The sequence below is a fragment of the Protomyctophum parallelum genome (assembly GCF_964188405.1).
Source record: "Protomyctophum parallelum genome assembly, chromosome: 18".
In the NCBI taxonomy this organism is placed as follows: Eukaryota; Metazoa; Chordata; class Actinopteri; order Myctophiformes; family Myctophidae; genus Protomyctophum; species Protomyctophum parallelum.
The window spans coordinates 30,518,025-30,534,046 of record NC_139716.1 but is presented as its reverse complement, the minus strand read 5'-3'; the positions used below and the strand labels follow the sequence as shown (position 1 = coordinate 30,534,046).

Sequence of the window (16,022 nt, the reverse complement as noted above, 5' to 3'; positions counted from 1 at the left end):
ACTCCAGGGACACACAGAACGTTCAAGTCCGGCCACTGCGGCCAGTCTGATGAAACTACAAAGCCCAGGAGTCCAGTTTCCCACTGGGGTTCCTTTTGAACCCAAGAAAGTGGGGCTCTGACTCCCAGGCTAACAGGATCTTGAGTCTCCTCAAATCAAGGAGCAGGGAACATCTTCCCAACATCCCGGTCATTCAGCATGCTCAATAGATGGGACATTCACATGCCATGTATCGTGAACGTGAACTCAGACAAGATGATGTTTAATTTGTTCTTTCCATTCTCCTGCAATGTTGAACTTATGCCCGAGACAAGAGTAATGCTCATGAATGGAGAACACCCATATGCGTTTTGTGGCTATAATGTTCTTTACATTGCGTTTTGGGGTGGTACCACCAATTTCCTCCGCTCCTTCTCTCATACAGCAAGGCACATTTTATGTCCTTATCTTCTAGGCCTGACAACCACTCAAGAAATAAATCTATCCTGGCGAGCATGTTTTGAATTACTCTCTCTTCCCTGGAAGCCAATGGACATGATCACCTGCATAGCCCTGTTAGGGATAATCACACCATGGGGAGGAGAAACAGACATAATCACTTTAACCACTGGTTGATGGCAATTATGAAATTCACTGCACTCCACTCCAGTCTTAATGCCTGTCTAAGTGGTTGAGTCAGCCGTTTCCCACAGATTACCTGGATGGAGGACTTACTGTAAATGTCTTTCAGGTCAATATACACTTGAGGTAGTTTTATTTCCTCAAGTCACCTGATCATAACATCATGACAAATGCATCTCTAAAATCAGGCAGAACACATGCTCATTCATACCTTGCCTGTTAATAATATATGCTTTTTGCTTGTGGGACAAAATATCAGCATCTACTAACCACGGAATGATTCATTCTAGCCAGCATGCATTTCATAAAACCTTATATGTTGTTGGGAGGAGGAATATGTCTCTCCATGTACGTAGATGAATCTTCAGGAATATTGTCTTTCGTGGGAATATGATGGATAAGTGCTCCTTTCCAGGCCTCGTGATCTCGCACTCCTATTCTCCAGACAGAGATTCAAAATTGTTAGTCTGAAATGACTGCATGGTTTTCAGTCTCACACACACACACACACACACGTTTATGAAAATTATTTACAGGCTATATCTTAAATTAATTTGCCATTTTTTAATCGAGTGGCAAAGTGAGTGACAAAGTGAATTGAATGTTGTTTAAAGTAATTTAATGCAATCAAATAGGACTTTTCTGTTTGGATGTATGTGGTGTCAAGGCCAGAAAGTAGTCACTTTTTGCCACTCAGTAGTCAGTAGGCGTTCCCGCATAACTTCCTGGTTGATGATGATGTCACGTGCATACCCTCTATTGGGGTCTCAGAGATAGGCATGCCATTAGGCATGCCATTAAATGGGAGCCTGTAGCCTGTTGCATATGAAGCTGGGGGGGTCCTTGAAATGAAAATAGTTGAAAATCACTGCTAGAGCTGTACAAATCTTCTCTTATGGGGGTCGCTCATGGCATATGTTTTCTAATGGGGGGTCCGTGGGATAATGAGTGTCATTTTGTGGGTCCTTGACATGAAAACGTTTGGGAACCACTGATTTAGGAGACCTAAATCAGAGATGAATCAATTCGTTTTTGCATAAATACCCCACATGAAATAGACATGACAGTTACATTTCAAGGCAAATGAAGGAATGCAGAATTAAGGGGAAAAAGAGAGAAACATTCCAGGATCACTGCATTCTATATCTTTTTATTCAATGTCTTCTTTTTAAATAAGTGCTTTTAACAGGCAACCAGGATGCCGTACAACAAAAATAACTCAGTCATAAGAACAGTGTATGGCACACACTCTCAACCACCTGCTCATCTTTTCTCCACATGCATTCACAAAGCACAACTTCTTGTGCACAAAGACACACACACACACACACACACACACACACCATTGTGATTTGAACTCACACAATATCGCTCACAAATACGCTGTGATTCCCTGACTTGTAGAACACACCACAAGTGCACCATACACCTCTTGATAATCAAAGACGAAGCAAAAACTGCCCACTCATTCAAAACAGCATCAAACATCGTAATCATCGCAACAGTAATACTAGGCATGACATTCCTCATCGTAGCATCATTATCATCATCAGTCAAAAAGCATTTACAGTAGGAAACATACGCCGTCCAGCCATCTAGACCAGGCAGGAATAAAAGTGTTTTCATGCCAAAAAGAATTATTGTCATCGTGTCATCTGTCACAGACCTCAGTGAGATCTATACATGTCCATTTACAGCAGAAATGACATCCAAGTTGTAACAACCCCAGCCCAGCAGAGGGCGTCAGGAGTCCACGTTACCGGGCGAGCCACTGGCTAGTGGTCAAAAAGGTCCATTATCCTTTAATGCAGTTACAGGCTCAAGCAGAACAAAAAGCATAGGAGTGTTAAGGGGAGTCATCTGATCCTAGATCAGTCAATGGGGGGAGGGGGGTCTGCTTCCTCTAGACACGTCCAATATTTATTACCATGTCATCTGCAGCAAATTACATGTTTGGAAAAAAAGTGGGGGTATTGCTGAGTTGAAACCTGTGCAAACTAGTAAGACCCACTGATTTCCAGGACGGGGCAGATGATGCGAGGAGGCATCGGGGAGCGGATCAGCACCGCTACACGTCAGAAGGACCAGCGCAGACCTGAGCGGACCCGACTGGTACTCCTCGACGCTCGCAGAATGTGGAGGGAACAATCGGCTGGCCTTTTGCCGTGGCAGAGCAAGAGTTTGGCATCCAGCTTTGGTGACCAGCATGAAATGAAGTGGCCGTGGAGAAGGAGCCGAATCCTACCACTCACAGTTCTACTATTTCCTGCGGGAACTAACCAGGGAACGCGACGCTGGCTCAGTGGGGGCCAGAAGAAAAGAAACCATCACCTGCTGAGGACACACCCAAAGATAACAAGAAGCTTATAGAGGACAGTTCTGCAACCTACAAAACAAGGTGAACAGCAGAATAGCCACGGCTAGCTAGTGAACCCACTCCTTTTTTCCCCCTGGTTCCCGGGTTGGTTCCTGGTACATTTTGGTGTCGAGCGGTGAGACTCATGTCCGAGTCCCTGGCAGGGACAGTCCTGGCTCTGGGTTGGTGCCGGTCGTGTTCGTCGTCGTGGGGTTCAGGCCTTTGGTCCCCGCGTGGAGCAGCCCGCGGGAGGAGGCCGTGTGGTCCCCGTTCAGGTTCTTGTAGGGGTTCCTCCGCGGCGGCGTGGCACGCAAACACATGGAGGGGAAGCGGAGGCCTGCCAGGCAGCAGCCGGGGCAGGAGACGACCTCCTCCTGTTCCACGGAGTGACCGCTGCCGGAGCCGAACGGAGGAGACGGGCCGGCGGGGTCGCTGCTGAGGGTGGAGTGGTAGCCGTTGGAGGTGGCCCAGCTGAGCGGGCTGCTGCTGATGACCACGTTGTTGTTGTCCAGGTTGGATAGCGGGGGGAGGCACGGCGGGCCGTTGGAATTGGCGCTGCCCCATCCGTTGGAGAGAGGAGGCGTGGAGGCCTGGGAGGGTCTGGAGTAAGGGGACGAGGAGGTGTCCAGCGTGTCCGGGGAGCTGGTGCAGTCCATGGGCTCCCCGAGGTCTCCGTACAGAGACAGAGGCTCGAGGGACTCGTCGGCCGGGTCGTCCTCCCGCGGTTCCTCCTCTACGAGCAGCGACGTCTCGTTGTTCCCTTCCTCCCGCTCGCTCAGCTCCGACGTATCGGTGTCCACGGTGGACAGAGGTCCCCTGTCCTCTTCCGCGAGGACGGCGAAAGGGCTCGACATGAGGTTCGGAGGAGGGGTGCATGGCAGCGAGTTGCACCGCCGGTGCCTCCTGGGACGGACCGGGATTTCCGACAAAGGGGCGCCGTCGTCGTTTCTGGGGGAGGGAGGGGGGGGGAGGGTGAAGGTCAGGGAGATGACCGACTTGCTGGGCGTGTCGAACAGCTTGATCTTGCCGCCCTTGAGGTCCTCGCGCAGAGAGAAGGGGTTCACCCGGGTCGGAGGGGTGGACTGCGGCATGGCCAGCGGCGGGGGGAGCACGTCCGACTTGCTGCGGCAGAGCCGGGCGTCGACGGGGATGGACAGGGAGTGTCTGCGCAGGGGGTCCACTTCTGGATTCGTTACTGAACATGACAGGAAAACAAGAGACAGAGACGATGATGATGATGATTTCATCATGATGACTACAGCCACTTTAAGCTGCACACACACACACACACACAACCAGTGTTCCTAATTATAACTACAATACATTATATTTACGGTGCAAAGAAATCCTGGACTTTGGACCAGTAAAATGAACACTGATTTTATAGTACGCACATAAAAGGCCCAAAAAATATTCACAGCTCAAACAGCTTCATGGGAAAGAAAACATTGTGCCTCCCTAAGAAAAAACATTAGCCCCAAACACAGGGCTCAAACACTAAGGAACAGGTGTATACTGTACAAACATCTTCATATATTCATAGCCGTAGGCCACCCTGGGAGTCCTGACTGGCCTCCAATAAGTTAATAACAAGCATCTGGACCTCAGTCTTGCACGACTATGTCTGAGCACCACAGCACTCCGGTGATAACATAGATATGAGCTGGCAGTGCACCCCACAGACTGCTCTAAGACCCCCCTGGCTTCTATCTAGGACCCCCAGAGAGACACATGGAACACACACACACACACACACACACACACACACAGATGACTCACTCGTAGTCGCTGGCTCATCCTTTGGCGTTCTCTCGGCCTCTCTCCTTTCCAGCTCTGCAACAATCTGAGAGAAGGACGGGCGGATCTTTGCATTCATCTGGTGGGGGTGTGTGTGGGGGGGGGGGGTGACAGAGACAGGACAGCAATAGAGTGAGTATATCGTTGCCGTCGGTTGGAAACCTTGTATGTCAAAAACAAAGGGTTGCAATTGCTGCCTCCTGTGCAGCTTTGTGTTTTTAAATAGTGGCCATGACATCCGACTTACATTGCAGCAGGTGACGGCCAGCTCCAGGAAGTGAGAGGGACAGTCCCCGACCATGTGTTGGAAGGCCTCCACATCCAGGCCAAAGTCCTACAGAGACACACAATTCACCGTTTAGCATTCTAATGAGAGCATCGTCGGTGGCAGGTGAAAACCTGACCTCGGTAGGCGTCGTGCGATTGCTGCAACATCCACTCTGCCGATCTCATAGCTAGGCTTAACCTCTTCTTGTTCTGCATTAGATTGTATAGCGTATATGTGTCTGTATATACACTTTACTGACTGTCTTTTTGTTCTGCACCAGGCAAAATGTCCGTATAGGGGTAGGGGTGTCATACTGGTGATCCGTAGGCAATTTGCAGCCCGCGGAGACGACCAATGCGGCCCACGACATGATTTAAAGAAAAAGTTAATTAACACTACCTCTAACAGACATAATCTATCTATCTATGTATCCATCTATTCTTGTATGTTGAAAAAAACGTTCATTTTCAGGGAATGGAAACAAGAACCTGTGTTCCAATAGATCCAATCTCGAATCAGAGTCACAGCATTTTAGACTTGACCACTTTAATTAAAAAATAATAATGTTTGCCACTTCTGTGCCACACTCTTGTACAACAAAGGGAATTCATTATTTAATTCATACAAACAACCATCAAAAGTTTGAATATGGAGATTCCAAGTTTCTGCCTGACAGCAATGTTGCGTGTGAGTGAGAGTGCATGTTGTGATGTGATGTGGTGTGATGTTGGCAGGAAACCAGCTTGCTATTGGGTATTCTTATGCCAGTGAAACATAGCGGGCAGTGGGGAAAAAAATCAATACAAAGTCTAGAAGCAGCCACAGATGAAACGTTTGTTTTCTAAGATGTCAATATTCGGCCGCCCAGAGGGCCCTCAAAACACCCTCATGGCCGTTTACAGACAAACATCAATGTGTAGTCCTTCCACACGTCCCAGTCCCGGCAGAGTAGTTCCGGAGCAACGGATTGTGTGGCCCTGGTCTTTCCCTAATGGGACTGATCCAGGGTAGCTACTGGGACGTGAGTCGGGACTTGATCACCCCGGCTGGGTCACCTGAGTGAGGGCTATGGTGTTGCGAGACCCGAAACCCCGTTGACCTTGGGATACATCACTGAGGATACGTCCCAGGTACATCCATGTAATGGTTTTTTTCTCGTTCTGTCTACTTTCTAAATAATTATTTAATTATTATAGTTATAATGCACATTTTAAATGCACCTTCTTGGGGTCTAAGCAATTACATTATAGCAAAACAACATTAACAGTTTCTAACACTTTTGGAGAGATAATCACTTTAGTTTAAAATTCCTCAAACAAAACAGTCATCTCAATTCATCTTCATCTAAAACGGGCAAACATGCTAAAAAAGCATCCAGAACCATGAGGCTGAAAAGGGTGCAGTGCAGTTGAATCACCACTAGGTGGAGGCATATTCATCAGCAGCACCATATTGTTGCCCATTCCCAGGGGGCATGGATGTAATAATTAATCTGACGGGCCCCTAGTGAGCCCCATGGGACACATGTCCACCACAAATTCAATAAGATGCTTTACAAGTCCACCGTCTGCCTATAACCATTAGTTGAGTTTCTTTAAAAGAGATTCATTTGGAAAATGTGACACCCACTGATAAAATGATCACAGACATCAACGTTAAAGTTGACTGTTTTTAAGGTTATCAGAGGCCATGAGATACCATTTTGAGTCGGTGTCAGGAAAATCGATCTATTTTAGTGTATGCAATAAATCTGTTTTACGGTAGCATTATTTTAAAATGTATATTGTTTAAGCACTTAAAACCCTATATACTGACTGGGGTCACACAGGGGTCTATACTTGGTCCGTTCCCTTTGTCTGTTTAAACCAAATCTCTTTGCCAGAAATATCAGATCTCAAATACTGTAGCTCACGAGTTGCGACAAAGAACTTCTATAGATCTGCTGTTTTTTTTGTTTGCCAATTATGACATGCCCAGAATGGTCAACGCTATGCTTCATGGTATCAGAAAAATGTAGCATTTGTAGCATGGGTTAAGTGTAGCACTTTATCAGTAAGTTGTCTCCAAATAAAGCACAAAACTATGATACTGCTAACAACTATGCATCATATATTAAATGCAATATCGCTCTTGATGAAAACCTTGACAAAGCATGAAGAGTGACTGCCGATTATATTAAAACAGGTGAATGGTAGGAGCGATGTGATGAAAGACTCGTCAGCGGTACCTCTGTGCGTGGCAGGATGTCAGGGTCAGCCTGTATCCTGGCAATAATCTCACACAGAATGATCCCATATGCAAACACATCCACCTGAGGAGAAACAAAGATAGGCCTGTGAACATCCCTCATCCCCAAAACCTTCTCATCAACACTTATTCATAACACACATGTAGATTTGTTACCTACATACATGTTTTCAGATCAATTGTTCGCCCCGTGTTTTGTTGCCGTTGAATTCCTTGACAGTGAATGAAGACAACGAAAAAAAACTAAGAAAATACTTGGTGAATTGAAGAAAATAGGGTAGAAGCGAAACTATATAAGATGTATGTAAAATAAATCTCACAACTCTGACAGTATAATGCAAGTGTCTTGTATCTAACCAGTGTCCACATTACTTACATAAAAAAAAATTTTGCTCCACTTGTCTATTTAAAACACTTCTGGGACAGACAGTCTCATGCGAGAACGAGAAGCCTGTGAACTCTGCTTGCGTTGAACCCCACAGGCATGCCAGACGCTCGCCTCCTTATTCTGGCAAGAGACCGTTTACACCGGAAGTGTTTAAACAGTAAAAGTAGAGCAAAAATGAATGCATTTTGGGCGTATTTGAGGATAAGGACTATACTGTGAGAGTTGTGTTGAGAGTTCAGAAAACAGATTTTTGATATAGTTTTGTTGTTAATCTTCAATTCTTCCAAGTGTTTTGGGATTCTTCATTCACTGTAATTCACTGTAATGAAGATAAAAACCACCATGGATTCAAGGCTTCACAGGGCAAGCAATTGATAGAAAGGTCATTTTCGGGGAGAAGTATTCCTTTAACCGCATCTAAACAATGTTTTTATCCTGTCATGACGTTAACCAGCAGAAACTGGTCGACATACTAATACACATATATACATACTGCTATCAGACAATGCGAGTGATTAGCGCCACTTAGCTGTACCCTTTAAATACTAGTGTGGTTGCAACTACTACAGCCACAAAGCATTCCTCCCAGGGGTGTAACTTTAACATTTTGGACGCTAGCCCAGTCATTTTAGTTGATTGCCATCTGCCATGTCCACAGTCAAATCCCATTAGCCTCCATCCAAAATTGGCTGTGATGATGCATTTAGGATTAATCAAAATAAAGAGGTTAGTCATAGGCCAGTTAGTGAAACCTCCCCCCACATATTACTGAAAAGTGTAAAACCACATTTTGTTTTGCATAAAAACAAAGACTAACTCAGTGATTATCATGTTTGAGTGATTCTCATTAACATTTCTGATCCTCAAATGTATATGTAGTTCACCAGACTACTTTTCTTTTACTCCAAATGTTCCAAAACATTCAGGATTTTTCTAAATCTTTCAAAAATATCAGATTGACAAGCTCACGGCACGTTGTGAGCTTGATGTATAAATGCCATTTCTGAAGTATAAAATTGTTAAAAAAGGTTATATAAATGGTTAAAAGTATTTGAACGCTATGTCAACACATTTTTCTGGGGACACCTGGAACACACTCAAGGACCCCTGGGGGTCTCCGGACCCTACTTTGAGAACCCCATCTGTATCTAAAGGCTAACATATCGGTTTCAATATCTGCTTTGTACGGGCTTTGTTGGAGTGCTTGTCATCGTATCTATCATACACTCCACTGTGTGTACTTTGAACTCTTGGAATATTACAGAGCTAGTGAAAGCACTCCGTCACTACCTTCTCATTATAGACCTCTCCTCGGAGCACTTCCGGCGCCATCCAATAGGGGGAGCCCACCACAGCCAGAGGCTCCTGGTCTACTGTGTCACTGTAGACAGGGACAACAACACAGCATTGGGTGCGAGGTTAAAGTGATGGAAAAATACAGAGTGACAGAAGAAGAGAAAGAGAGGGAGAGATTTAACCAAAAAGATTGAATAGTTGGATTATACATATTTAACCCATTTAGACCCGACGTTGAAATAAATAAAAAAGTCTTCTGAAAGAATATATATTCAAAGATTTGTGCCCCATTTTCACGATAAAAAAAAAATAGCAGACCTACAAGCTTGTAGATCTGCTATTTTTCAATAGCTAAAGTATAACATAATGCTTAGTTAAAACACCAAAAGGGGTTCCCGCCGAGAATAAACAGTTAGCCGACCAACAGGCACACGGCACCGTAATATTCACAACATATATCACATCACGTCAAATAACATTGTGTAGATCACAATGCCAGAAACTGTAGTTGCATGCATCAGGAGAAGACCATTTACTCCCCCCCACCCCCACATCCAGAATTTCTCAAAACCTCCCAATTGTCAAATTCCTTTTCCATCCCTTTACCCCCTACTTGAACTTCTTAGAACGGTGCGAGAACCCAGGATTCCATATGGGGATAAATGCCAAGCAAGCATGCCTAATGTCTAGCTCTAGTTCATAGAGGTTCAACGCCACAGCAGGGGTATTACTGTCACTGCGTCAACCCTTGCAGTGTGTGTGTGTGTGTGTGTGTGTGTGTGTGTGTGTGTGTGTGTGTGTGTGTGTGTGTGTGTGTGTGCGCACACACACACACACATGTCTTCTCTATTATCCATAAGGCTGCAGTGTTTTTCAGTTAATGTGTCAATATTGTGGTGCAACTCTAAACGTACAAAAAGGAAGGAACTCACAAAAGTGCAAGGACAAATGTGCATGTATATACACACACATGTAGACCCCCACAAACACACACACACCCCTGCTGGCAGACACTTCCTCTCTGTGCTATTTTCATCTGCTACTGTGGGCTATGATACTGCAAAAAAATACAGGGAGGGAAGTGATGTTGGGAGAGAGAACTGACAGTCATGGCTCCCAATGTAAACATCATCGGACAGAGAGGGACAAGAACGAGAGCGAGAGACAGTGAGAGAGAGCGAGAGAGAGAGAGAGAGAGAGAGAGAGAACATCGCTTTAAAAAGTGGAGCAGCCGTGGTCAGACAGGGAGGGAGAATGACGGAATATGCAAGATCAAAGCAATTAAATGGGAAGACAGACAAAATAGCATCTTAAAGCAGTGGCCAATAAAAAAAAAAGTCAAATTGATATGCAAGTGTATAAGAGATGGAGTGAAGGAGAGAGGGGGAGGGGGGAGAGAGAAGGTAGTCTGGAATAGTTTGACCTTATTTGGAGTTCTGTCCTAAACCCTCCTGCCATCTCCTCTCTCCCTCCCCCACTCGCACTGCAAGTACAGCGCCACTGCGCCAGTAAAACAATTTCTTAATTAGTTAGCATTCTCAGACGCAGTAAAGTTTGGAATGCACATGTCCACATTTACTGGGGATGTACCAATGAGACTTTTGGCCGATATCGACATCTAATATACGGTAATTAATTGCCGTTATAGCCGATAACCGATGTCGATATGATATGTATTAAAAAAAATCTAATAATGTCGTCCATTCTTATAAACACTGAATTTGAAAAAAGCAATTATTATTATTGAAAAGTCGGCCCCCTATATCCCAACATAAATAGCTTGAATGTATTATAAGCTTCCGCAGAAAAAAGTGCCTTGATTAACATAATTAAAATATCTGCTAAAACAGATATTATTTTGATAGATTCGATACCGATATTGTATTTTAAGGCCAATACCGATGCGATGACCGATAAATTGTACTGCATAGCTATATGGACATACAAACACACAGACAGACACTCTAAAAAAGGCAAATATTACAACATAGTGGTAGTTGAGAGCAGGCAGAAACGTAATTATTGATAATTAGGGCACAGAGCAGGTTCCAGCAGCAGCTGTCTCCTCTCAGCACCAGTCGAATGCTTACAAAATGACTTCTGCTGACACAGTCGCTAAAGAGACTGCGGGGGAGTATGACGGCGCTAATGGGATGTGTGTATGTGTGTGTGTGTGTGTGTGTGTGTGTGTGTGTGTGTGTGTGGGAGGCACCAATATGTGTGCTTGTGGAGGTTTTCTAGGGGCAACCTCCCTGGCATTTCTTAGTTTGAGGTCAGGTTGGTCTTTCCGTTCCCAATTGTTTTCTCAGCCTAAATCCATATCGGTTCACTCCTCTGCCAAGCCATTTTAGAGCAGTAATTAGAAATTCGTTCATAAATAAATTTTTCAATTCAATTCAAAGGGCTTTATTGGCATGAGAAAACATACGTTTAAAGCAATCAAAGCAACCAACCTTTTCAACAGGGCCTATTTTTATGTGGCTAGATTAAAATGAATAATGTGCTTTAAAACCCATACAAAATAACACCATTTGACAATTAATGGAAACACCGGCTTTCCGGAAAAATCTAACTCACTCACTACAGTATTCAGTGAATTTTAAAGCACTGAGACCTTTTTTTAAAAGGTCTTTTACTTTTCAAAACCTTCTGTACCTTAAGTGCCCGGACCTGGATTTCTTTATGCGCTTTTGGTCATCATAACTTTCCCGTTTCCCTGAATATTATTCATCACTTCAATGAGCACCGGTGGTTTGAATACCGTAATATCAGTAGGCCTAGCGCTCCTGTAACATTGCTCTTCCAATTACCAAACTACAACAATACGCTTTGGAAAATGGTCGTCAAGTATACCGTGAGGTGAGACGCATTCAGTTGGCTAAACATGCCAGACCAGCAGTATGGTCGTAGCTTGGCCTTTATAGTCAATGCAGAGTGCAGCAGACTGGAGGAGAATTGATGGCGATGAATAAAAAATGCCACATAAATGTCACAGCATAATAAAAAGCGCAGCTGCCCCTGAGCGAGTGGGAACATTCTATGCGGGTGTCAGGTACGTCATGACAGGGCAGATTAAATATTGACAACGTCTCAGTGACTCAAACCACCCTGTCGGTTCCAACCACCTTGTGCTCTTTTCCCCCCTTGAAATGGGGATCGTTAATAATAGTTCCACCACAGACGGCGGGATGAGAACCCACGAGTTTGCATATTTTGGAAAATTACACTACACATTGGTGTGAGTAATGGTTCTTTTTTTTGTGCGCGTCGTTAGGTCTCGTCCAGGTGTCTCTCCGCAAAGACAGAGGCAGAGACAGACAGACAGAAATACCTTTTTTAATGGGGCAACCACTCCTATATACAGCTTTGTGTGTCCCTGGGTTCCTGGCTGGCTGTGTCCGTCTGTCTGTCCGAGCACGAAAATAGTGTTTGGTTGGTTTTCACGACCAAGTGTCACTGTTGTGCAGCCTAACACACACACACACATTAACTGTATATATGATGATTTCGGGTGTGACAGACTGACAGTACAGCGACAGTACAGTACAGGGACCCCCACACGGTAACTCTGTCATTTATTGACCGTTTCGGATGTGGACCGGCTTGCCGGAAGCGGGCTAGCACCCTGGGCGCATTGCTGTGGGTCTGGAACTTCCGGGGGACCCCCCGGGGACCCCCACACGGAGTTGAATTGTGATTTGCGATACATTGTGAGCGTCGGCTTATAGATCTGCTATCGTCGCCCAAAAGGTCAGCCCAAGAATGGCTTCAATTATTTTCATACAGAGGAAGCGACCAGACAGTAGGCATTGCCACATGCATGGCATAAAAGGGCATGCAAAAAGTGCAATAAAGCAACACAGAGAGAGGAAGTGGAAGGTGGTGAGGGGGTGCTCAGTATATTGGGCGTGTCTTATCTAATCAGTGCGAGCGTGTGCTGATAGAAATGTGATGATTAGACGGTTATTTGAGACTGACCTGTACTCCGGTATTTTCTCTGCCAGACCAAAGTCCCCCACGACGACCGAACACACGCCGTTCTCCCAGCGCACCAGGCAGTTCTGTACCGAGGGACACAGGTCACACACACACACACACATCACTTTATGACTTCTGATAACTGTGTGTCTGATGCATATACTGTTAGAAGAGTGTGTGTGTGTGTGTGTGTGTGTGTGTGTGTGTGAGAGCGTAGAGTAGACTATTGTGCATTCATCCGTGTGTAATACATGTTTCTTGCTACCATGGAGGCATGGTCCCTCCGGAGGAGGTACTGTACCTGCAAACATGTATTAAACCATTTAGACCTGAGGACGATTCTACAAATGCCTTCAAGTTTTCTGAAAAACCCTCATGTCGTTCTCAAACATTTTCATGTCAAGGACCCCCAGAATTATATGTAATTGGCCCCCATCGGAAAATCGAAAATATGTTGTTCCAGGGACCCCCCAGACGCAAAGATTTGAGTTAAAAACGTTCGCTCTGAAAGAATATATATTCTATAATTGCTCTAAATTGAACAAACATTCAAAATCCCATAGACTTGGCTGCTATATATGACGTAATTATCAAAAGCCATGCATTGGAGTGGCTAGGGCCCCTCAAAAATGTGTTGATGTACAGTTAATACAAACATGGTGTGTGTGTGTGTGTGTGTGTGTGTGTGTGTGTGTGTGTGTGTGTGTGTGTGTGTGTGTGTGTGTGTGTGTGTGTGTGTCAGCGTGTGACCATGCATTAAACGAAACCCTGATAGGGGAATCAGTACCAGAGCAACCACTTGAGGAGACTGCGAAGTGCCGCACCGGCAAACAACATTCGGGCAAAATGTCCTCTAAGTACAGGGTTGTGTAGCGTGGAATGGCCTTCCTCTGCATATAAGGAATTGTGCTACATTTCCATCTTTAAATCCAATCTGAAAAAATGGTTGCTTGAAAACCAAAGCTGCAACCATTTACGATTATTCTTTTATGCTGTGTTCCCTATGTAATGTTATGTAAATGTATTCCTCTGTTTGCCTGTCTGTTTTCCGTTTTGTGTTTCTTTGTGAGGACTGCGGACGAAAATGAGCAACTGAGCTATATCCGGTGTATTTACGTCCATGTGACGTCCATTATTATGCAATGTCCTGTCCAAATAAACAAATAAAGTAAAGTAAGTAAAGTATGCATGTGTCATTTGGGGTCCGTGGTCGTCACCTTGGACGTGAGGTCCCTGTGGAAGATGCCCTTGCTGTGGAGGTACTGCAGACCTCGGGCGATGTCCAGGGCCAGGTCCTGCCGCACACTCCACGACAGGTACACGTCGCTGTCCAGCAGCTGCTCCAGGTTGCCACCGTTGATGTACTGGAGGAAGCCACGAAGAAACAAACCCATTCATTAAACATTCTATGAATGCCTTCTAGACACAGCGGTTCTCAAGCTTTTTCGTGTCGAGGAGGACCCCCCGAATTATATGTATTTGCCTGTGGAATGGGAATCGAACCCGGGTCTCCCACTTTGGGGAACTAAACATCGACCTCTCGCTCACTCACCCAAAAGGGGAACGAACCCCCCACCCCCAAGTCAAGGGATAGATTAGGTTATTGGGTTTCTCTGCTACATACTGCTGGCACCATCATTTCATTGATCTCTCACGTCCATTACATTGCGAGTCGAAGGGACACGTCGACAGAAGCCAGCCTGGACTGGGTTTACGTGTTCCAGCCATGGGGTTTTTCCAGCATGAGGCCTGGAAGTCGAGTGACGCCCCGTCTAATCCACTGGTTCTCAACCTTTGTCATGTCAAGGACCTCCAGTTAAATAAGCGTCAGGCCGCAATCTACACTCAAGAGATTGTACATTTGTGTACTCTTTACATTCCATTTGGTTGCCTGGTGATCCCCCAGCCCGACGTCGATCCAGTAAATCGGTCCAGTGTGAAGACATGTCAATCAAGTACAGCCGACACGAGAACCCCCCAGCCCAGAACTTCCTTCAGTCAGCTAGTATGGATCTACTGAAGTCAACATGTCGATCCATCAGGTCAGTGGTCCAAGTGGCATGAACCGCCTGACTTCAGTGTGTGCTAGACATCACTAACCACTTCAACTCTGAGTGTACAAGAGGAACCAAATAATATACCCTTAGAGGTCCATTTGGTGGTTCTTTTTAGTTAAATTAACACTGGATTGAGTCCCAGATTGATATCTAAAAATCACACCCGTGTGAACTGAGGGTTGCAACTCCCCCCTCTCTCTCTCTCATTCTCTCTCTCTCTCATTAGCAGGCAACAGTGCAGCACTATCTCTCTCTCCCTCTGTTTATGGCACAACAGCGCCCCTACTGGTACTCAGTCATACTGGTGCTCATAGGTGAACACGGACATAGTCACATAGGTGAACACGGACATTGCTGTTCCTTGGAGTGGTTGCACCACTCAAAAAGGTAAAACGTATCAAATGGGGGTCTGTGGACTAATGCACATCACCCGGCCGGGTGGGGGTGGTTCTTGAAATCTAAAAGGTTCAGAATCCCTGTTCTAACAAAGAGAGAATAGCTGCCGTGTTCACATAGTCTAGCTTTAGGCCTTGCTGTAACAAATGAGGGTAGGAGATGTTCGTCATTTGCCCGAGCTGTTGCCAAGTAACACATGAAAAGGTGTTTTGCAGTTTGGCACTCTCTGATCTTAACCACTTTCTACTTGGCGTCCCTATTTTGGGCATGTCATAATTATGCAAAATGTTTGAGATAGGGCTTAAGTTCTGCTGTTTTAGTATGAATCTAATCTATGATGCAAAGCACTTGGGCGTCAATGTGGAATAGTGAGCCATTCCGACTGAAAAACAAGAAATTATTGTATTCCAAAAAGAGACTCCCAGTTAACATGCAGCCTCAAAGCCCCACGTCTCCTACACAAACATCGTCCCACAGGACTTCAGGTCTCACCTCCTCTGAACATCTTCAACCTTCACTGTGACTGGGATTTGTGCCCGACGGAAACATATTAACACATTATTATACACCAAATGTCTTCACGAAAAATAGCCGATCTACAAGGTCACAATGTGTCGT

At 45.2% G+C, this 16,022-nt stretch overlaps 1 protein-coding gene across 1 annotated transcript in view; it reads right to left on the bottom strand.

Annotated features, from left to right (window-relative positions):
- Nucleotides 1-1,755: 1,755 nt before the first annotated feature.
- The window catches only part of tesk1b (testis associated actin remodelling kinase 1b), a 30,288-nt gene continuing 16,021 nt past the window's right edge, over nucleotides 1,756-16,022 (bottom strand). The window contains exons 5-11 of the mRNA XM_083788522.1: nucleotides 14,169-14,315; nucleotides 12,952-13,034; nucleotides 8,968-9,058; nucleotides 7,270-7,353; nucleotides 5,022-5,108; nucleotides 4,757-4,853; nucleotides 1,756-4,172 (exon numbers count right to left, since the gene is read on the bottom strand). Of these exons, the coding sequence (XP_083644648.1) occupies nucleotides 3,121-4,172; nucleotides 4,757-4,853; nucleotides 5,022-5,108; nucleotides 7,270-7,353; nucleotides 8,968-9,058; nucleotides 12,952-13,034; nucleotides 14,169-14,315 (1,641 nt within the window). The 3' untranslated portion in view covers nucleotides 1,756-3,120. The remainder of the gene's footprint in view (nucleotides 4,173-4,756; nucleotides 4,854-5,021; nucleotides 5,109-7,269; nucleotides 7,354-8,967; nucleotides 9,059-12,951; nucleotides 13,035-14,168; nucleotides 14,316-16,022) is intronic.